The sequence below is a fragment of the Aplysia californica genome, unplaced genomic scaffold (genome assembly GCF_000002075.1).
Source record: "Aplysia californica isolate F4 #8 unplaced genomic scaffold, AplCal3.0 scaffold00107, whole genome shotgun sequence".
Lineage (NCBI taxonomy): Eukaryota > Metazoa > Mollusca > Gastropoda > Aplysiida > Aplysiidae > Aplysia > Aplysia californica.
The window spans coordinates 928,040-935,578 of NW_004797377.1; the positions used below are offsets into that span (position 1 = coordinate 928,040).

A 7,539-nucleotide genomic window follows, 5' to 3' on the forward strand; every position below is an offset into this window, starting at 1 on the left:
TCTCCCTCCCTCTCTCTCTCTCAATCTCTATCTCTATCTCTATATATCTATCTATCTATCTATTTATATCTATCTCTCTGTCTCCCTCTATATTTATCTTTCTTTCTTTCTCTCTCCTCTTCTCCGTCTTTCTCTGTCTTTCTTTCCCACATACTCTGTTCAGATTAACAGTGGCGCTCATGTGACCTTAAGCAGCTGCGAGCGTCGTAAAACTTTACAAAAACAAGCAATAGATGAACATGAAGAATCAATCTTAACAGAATGAATAACTGCGCGTTCACACTAGAAAATGTCGGTCGTCTGAAGTTCAGATTCAACACGGATGCCTAAACAAAACAAAAAAAACTTAGTTTGTATCGTGACTTAAACAAAGGACGGAGAAGGCAAGTAAAAGAAGATATTTGCTTTATCCTATTTGTTCCCACCATCATTTGCTTTATGAATTTCACCAACTATTCTCACAAATAATTGTGGGTGTAGAAAAATGTGTGGCATAGAGAGGCCAGAGATTCTCCACAGTTTTCCTGATTTGGTATCACCAAACTTTCATTTTCGACCAACCCATTACAGCAAACCTTTTTCTGCCCAACAAGAATTATTGATAACTTTTTTTTATAATGCAGGAGTTTTTACACCCCCATCGACACAATTCAAATCATTATGGATGATAGCTATAAGGTATGGCATATATAAGACCTGAACACGTTTATTGTAAAATCTTACACGCTACACATTTGTTGGTGGTGTAATGTTACCGCCGCGATAAAACGGAAATGACGAATTGGCGACCAAAAAAACCCCCCATCAACGCCAGGCTGCAGTCTGTTGTCAACACAATGCAGAAACGTAGTAACATTCTGCGCTTTTGTTTGTCCGGTCAGCCTTTAGTCCGATACTTCTGGTGTGAACGCGCTCTAACACTTTTCTTTAAAGGTAAAGACGGCTTCTTCTTTGTATTTTAACCTTTCTATGCATTTGAAACAGGAAAAGTCTTTCAAAGATCAAAAACATGCGCTGTATCCGTAGAGAAGGCATCGTGTAAAAAGTACCCAATTTGCGCCTTCAATCATTCATCCTTACAAGTAAAGGTTTGAATCTATCACTTCCATGTTGAATAAGATCTAAGTCACAATGTCTAATAATAATATCATTGTCTGAAATTCAATTCTGTCAGCAGGAGTTAAAAGAAAAATCCTGTCGTATACCAATATCTTTTCCAGCCTTCAAACATCAGGTTCCGATCACGTGACAACAGTTCAATGACCCTCACTGACTTTGGTTTCTCTCGGAAACTTCCTCTGAGTTCCGACCTCTGCTTCAACTTCGGCACACCTGACTTCTGCTCACCTGAGGCGGTTGACAACGAGGCAGTGACCTCAGCATCTGACGTTTGGGCCGTGGGTGTTATTGCTCACCTGCTGTGAGTCATATTGTGAAATGTCCTAATTTGTCTTTGTTCATGTGGCATCGTGGTGAAATCAGGCGCTCGTCAGAATACAGAGATCAAAGGCACCAGCATTTTCCCCATCCTCAGGGCAATATTTATAAATGTTTTTGTTTTTCGGCTCAACTCCTTATATGTTCTTTTAAAAAACATTTCTATATGAATTTAACAGAAAAATGTTGATAAAAGCCCCCAAAAACGTAAGTTTGTGCAGTTTTCGACGACACTGCAGCTTTGGAAGTCGTAAAATGTTGGCGGTCATTTTATCGTTGATTTTGTTAACATTTAACACCAAGCGACCCCCATCTCATTCAACAGAAAATATATCGACTTCTAATCAAGATAGATGGGTATTATTTAACCCAAAAACGAGACAGATGAACAAGCTTAAAGATTAAATCAGTAACTCCATAAGCCCCAAAATTGATGAACCCCGGATTCCTCCATGTCATGGTATCATTGTTTGCAATTCCAACTGCCTAATTACGGACATCTTCTTGTTTCCTCACCTACACACATTCCTGTCTGACACACTTCTCGTCAAATTTTCTTGCTATTCATCAGCATAAATGAATGGAGCAAGACATTTGAGAATATCAGAAAAAAATGAGGTGTAGATGTATTATTCGTTTATACGTGACAGCAATGTAAACCCTAAGATAATGTTTGTCTCCAGTGGTATGGAAATCGTCTAATGAAATTTCTGTTGAAGGACGTTACGGTGACGTAATTTATGAAGTCCCTGACCAAGGATGCAATTTTGATACTTTTGACAACAGGTCTACTGAGTAGTTTTAAGGGAAATTTTTGCTGGGCACGGTATTATAATCGTTCTGAGATCATGCTACCACCATGGAAACTAGAAATAATAGTTAGAAAACTAAGACGAAAATAGTAATAACAATAACAAAAATAATTATAATAATAATGATAAAACTAATAAAAATAAAAATAATAATAATAATAATAATAATAATAATAATAATAATAATAATAATAATAATAATAATAATAATAATAATAATAATAATGATAATACACTGACCACAGACCAGTCATCATGACTATCGACACACCATACAGGAAAAGGCCAGAGGCAAGGAACAACGAGAAGTCGTCGTGAATCTCAGAAATATAAATGACGATAACAAAGATCAGATACCTGAACATAATATTATTATGAAAAATGTATTTCACAAATTGCCCAAACAACCTGGAGACTTTGAAGAGGGATGGAGCCACTTCAAAGCATGTGAGCACAAACCGTTAAATGAAGAGTGCGACACCAGGAAAACAGGAGGGCAGAAAAGGAAACCAACTATATGGTGGAATGACCAAGTAAAGGAAGCCATCTAACTGAAGAAAAAGGCATTCAAAAAGTGACAGAAATCAAAGACAGAGGAAGATTACATCCTATACAGAAAGGAATGCCGCCAAACAACAAGAGTAGAAAAAGAAGCTAAGATCAGATCATGGACAGTATATAGAGAACAGCTGGCAACAAAATGTAAAGAAGCCCGCGTGAGTTTTACAAGAGTGTTAAAAGCATGAGGATGCGGGAAGAACCATTCAACCCAACTGAAATAGTCAATAAAAAGAACGGAAATCCTATTTTCAGGAACCCAAAGATTAAAGAAAGATGGAGACGCCATTTCCAAGAGCTGCTGAATCCTACAGGAGAAACAACACAAAACAGCTTCTCACCAAAAGAAACCACTCAAGAACCATCAATACTAGTGAATGAAACGCAACATCTTAGAAAAAAAAGTGCCACAAACAAAAGGCCAGGCGTTGATAACATCACAACAGAAGAGATAAAGCTATGTGGCCATATCGGTGAACTCTGGCTATGGAAGATATTTAATCTGGCCTGGGCGACAAAAACAACACCCGATGACTGGCAACGAACTGCCATTGTACCCATTTGGAAAAACAAAGGTAACAATTAAAGAGACTGTGAGACCTCCAGAGGAATATCCCTTCTCAGCCATGTAAGCTAAATGTTTGCCAAGATACTGGAAATAAGAATGAGACCGATTGTAGAAAAGGCAGGGGCTGTACAGACGCTATTTTTGCATTAAGACTCTTGTGTGAGACTGCCATTGCACATGACAAAGACCTCAATATCGTCTTCGTGGATCAGGAAAAGGCGTTTGCCCGGGTAGATAGATGTCAACTTTGAGAAGTCTTAGAGGAATATGGTGTAAGAGAACAATTGCTGGAGAACATCACGGCACTTTATAAGAACAGCCTGTGTGCGTAAGATGAACAGAAGGACTATCGGACTGGTTCCCCATCAGGTCTGGGGTGAGACAAGGATGTGTTCTCTCTCCGTTTCTCTTCTTCGCTTAGATGGATAAGATCACGAAAGCAGTAAATGACAACATCACTTAAATGAACAAGTTTCTATTTGTTGATGGCCAGAGTATATTGAATACTGATGAAGAGGAATTACAAAAACACACCACAGAACTAAATGAGGAATGTAAACACCTGAACATGAAAATCTCCACTTCAAAAACAGAAGTTATGAAGGTCAGCACAAACCCAGGGAAACTCAACATTCTTATTTATGGAAGACAGCTCCAACAAGTGGAGGAATATAAATATTTGGGAAGCATCTTCACACAAGATGGGCGTATGGACAAAGAAATAGACACAAGAACTATGAAGGCAAATGCAGTAACCTACCAGCTAGCACCCCAGCTCAGTCACAAGAACATCCCAACCGAAGTGAAATCCCAGCTCAACAACGGTATCTTCATACCAATATTAACATACCAGTGCCCAACATGGTCTCTAAACAAGGTACAAGAAAGAAAAATCAATGCATGCGAAATGAGGTGTCTCCGCAAAACCATCAACGTCACCAGAAGAGATCGCATATGAAACTGGAATGCCACCAGTAATAAAAATTCATAGATCGTCAAAAAGTCAGATGGTTTAGACATCTACCCAGAATTCCCCAGAAACAACTAGCGGCTAGAGTTTACAACACCCGAGACTCCGGCTTCACATCAAGAGGAAGACCAAGAAAGACCAGGCTGGATAGGGGTTAAAAATGCCCTTGAACAACATGACATATCTATCAAAGACACTACACATCTAGCACGGGACCGAAACTTGCACCTCCCCTCGACATCCTAAGGATACGAGAGGAATATTAAAGTAAAAGTGCAGTATAATAAGAGTAATAATAGTAATAATAGTAATAATAATAATAATAATAATAATAATAATAATGATAATAATAATAATAATAGTACAATTAATACCGTTTAGATAAAAAGACGTTAAGCGCTTTACAATGTATATTACCACATCATTTTGAATTTAACACTGAAAATTTCATCATCTTTTCTCTGCAGACTGACCGGTGTTACGCCCTTCTCCGCGGACACCGTCCCGGAGACCCTGCACAGAGTTCAGACCTGCAACTGGACGCCAAACTCTTCGCTGTTCTCTGGCGTTTCTCCGACGGCGTTGGACTTCATCTCGAAGATCCTCGTCAGAGATCCAGAGTGAGTGATCACAGAGAGACTACATTGCTACCTTAGAATTGCAACGTTCTATCTGCTGAGTACCTAGTTTTGAGAAATTTCACGTTTGAAAAAAGTGTGCGTTTCGCAACATGTCAAGCTTTTTCGCATCTAATTCTTTGAATATCTTGGTAACGACTCCGAATAATTTAACAATTTTGACGGAGCAGATGGAATATTTGGTTTCTGACCTCATTGTCGTAGTAACTGAAATGGCCAAAAATGTCAGATAGAAAATTGTAATTCTAGGGTAGAGACATGTGTACAATCGAAACTGCCCAAGACGGCCAACCATAGTAGAAGAATACAGGTGTTGTCTTGTGGACGTCTTAGACAATGTCATTATTTTATTTTTTAAGAAATAAAAACAAAGGGGGCGTGGGAGTGAAAGTGGTCGTTTGTACAGGTGGCCTTTTCAGCAGGTCTGAGTGTGTATTGTGTCGATGGAGGCATAAAAATGTTCAGTCTTTCAGTGCTATCTATCAGAGCTTTCAAAAAGAGCAAATATCCGGTTAACGTATCTTCCATAACAAAATACCAGAGCCAAATCAGTAGGAAAATGTTCTGTCTTAATTTTAAAAGAAACCTCGCAACAGAGCTATGATTACTGAAATGACAAAGCAAAAGCATGAACACAACAGTAACTACAAGACAAACAGCGATAATAAAGACAATAATAGCAACAACACAATTTACAGCGTCAGGCCATCTAATGAACCTCCCCCCCCCCAACCTATACACCACCACAATCAGCATCATCAGCTTGACAATAATCCCAGTTGTTCATTTGTGCCATGGGTTCTCGCACTTTATTTCACCGCTTAACCCCACCCTCCCCAAAGAAAACAATAACCAACAATAAATCTGAATGCCAAGTTGAACTCGACAAGATTACTTTGTCAAACGCTGTACTATATTTCGTAAAACGAACTCCTCATCTAAAGTGGCTACGAATCCATCCTTTTTCACAGGGCCCGTCTGTCAGCTGACGCTTGTCTGGCTCATGATTGGCTGGCCAGTGTAGCTGACAAGTCTGACTCCGCCCCCATAGACACCAAACCAATCAAGGCATTCCAAGACAAAAATGTCGCCCAGGTATTGAAGTAGCGTTTGGTAACCAATGTGTTATATTTATGTTTAGTTTATTTGTTCTCTGATTTCTAAAATTGTATGTGTGTATTTGTGTGTATTCATATTTAGGTCTCTATATTATCATTATATGAGTCAGTGTGTGTGCATGTATGTGTCTGTGTCCGTGTGAAAAAGTAAGCTTGTAAGTGAGTGAGATAGTGAGTGAGATAGTGAGTGAGATAGTGAATGAGATAGTGAGTGAGTGAGTAGGTATCAGAAGACAGAAGGACCGAATTGTAGTAACTGCGGAAACTCAGCGATCGATAAAGTGTCATACAGGTAGCAAGAGAGATAGAGATAGGGGGAGAAAGATAGAGGTAGGAGGGAAAAGAGACAAACGTGGACATACGTATAGCGCTGGTCTAGAGCAATAATGTTGTAACTCCAAAATCATCAATTTGAGAAATCTCGCTGTAAAGTTTCAGATCGGGTTGGGAAATCGGTTTTTACATCAAACCATCTTACTATCGATTCATCATGACATGATTAAGTATTTATTACGCTACCCTTTGTGTAATGATGCTATTTATGTGTAAAAATGACGTTTTAGACAGATTTAGGGAATATGCAACTATTTTGCGGAATGCCGGCTGAGATACAACAATTTTGCACCTCAACTTTCTAGTCCTCTTGATGTTTTTGTTTTAAGATTTTTGGAATTATCTGGCATTTAACAGAGTTCTGAAAAGGACATCTATCAAATAACTCAATAATAATTGGAAAAACAATTACACGGAACACAGAGAGCAGCTTATTTAACGTACGACAATTTTGCACTCAATACATAATTGCATTGGGCGGATGCAATGGAGATACAACAATTTTGCTCTACAAGCTGTCTCCATTAAACTACATAAAACATGAAAAGAAGACACAACACAAAGTGATGAACGGGGCAAAAATGCTTGGATAATTATTGCAATGTATATAAATTGAACAAATCGAGGGACTCAAAAGGTGCAGATTTTACAAAAATTCAAAATTTACATTTTCTCAAATTCATATTAAACAAAATGATTATTATATAAAGAAAGACATGACGAGTGATCTAGATTTATTAGAGGAGGCTATACTGGATAGATGATTGTGAAAATATAGATCGATTTTTCATTTCAAGAAAAAGCAAGAAAACCATGTGACATATCACAATGGTGATGGATTCGTAGAAGGATACAACGATTTTGCATTTTGAAACTCAGCTTTATGATTCGAATTTGGGATTCACATTAATTTTGCTCAAAGAATGACTCTTTGTTGTTTTAAAGATAGTAACAACCCTATTTTCAACATTTTGGAGTTACAACATTATTGCTCTAGGCCAGCGATTTATGAACATACGCACACACGAAGGAGAGAGAGAAAGAGAGAGAGAGAGAGAGAGAGAGAGAGAGAGAGAGAGAGAGAAAGAGAGAAAGAGGAAGAGAG

The 7,539-nt window shown here is 38.3% G+C and overlaps 1 protein-coding gene across 1 annotated transcript in view; it reads left to right on the top strand.

Annotated features, from left to right (window-relative positions):
• Positions 1-7,539, top strand: part of LOC101850947 (obscurin) — a gene marked incomplete at its 5' end in the record, with an annotated part of 65,247 nt that overhangs the window by 40,201 nt on the left and 17,507 nt on the right. The window contains 3 exon segments of the mRNA XM_035969032.1: positions 1,221-1,420; positions 4,813-4,965; positions 5,955-6,078. Of these exon segments, the coding sequence (XP_035824925.1) occupies positions 1,221-1,420; positions 4,813-4,965; positions 5,955-6,078 (477 nt within the window).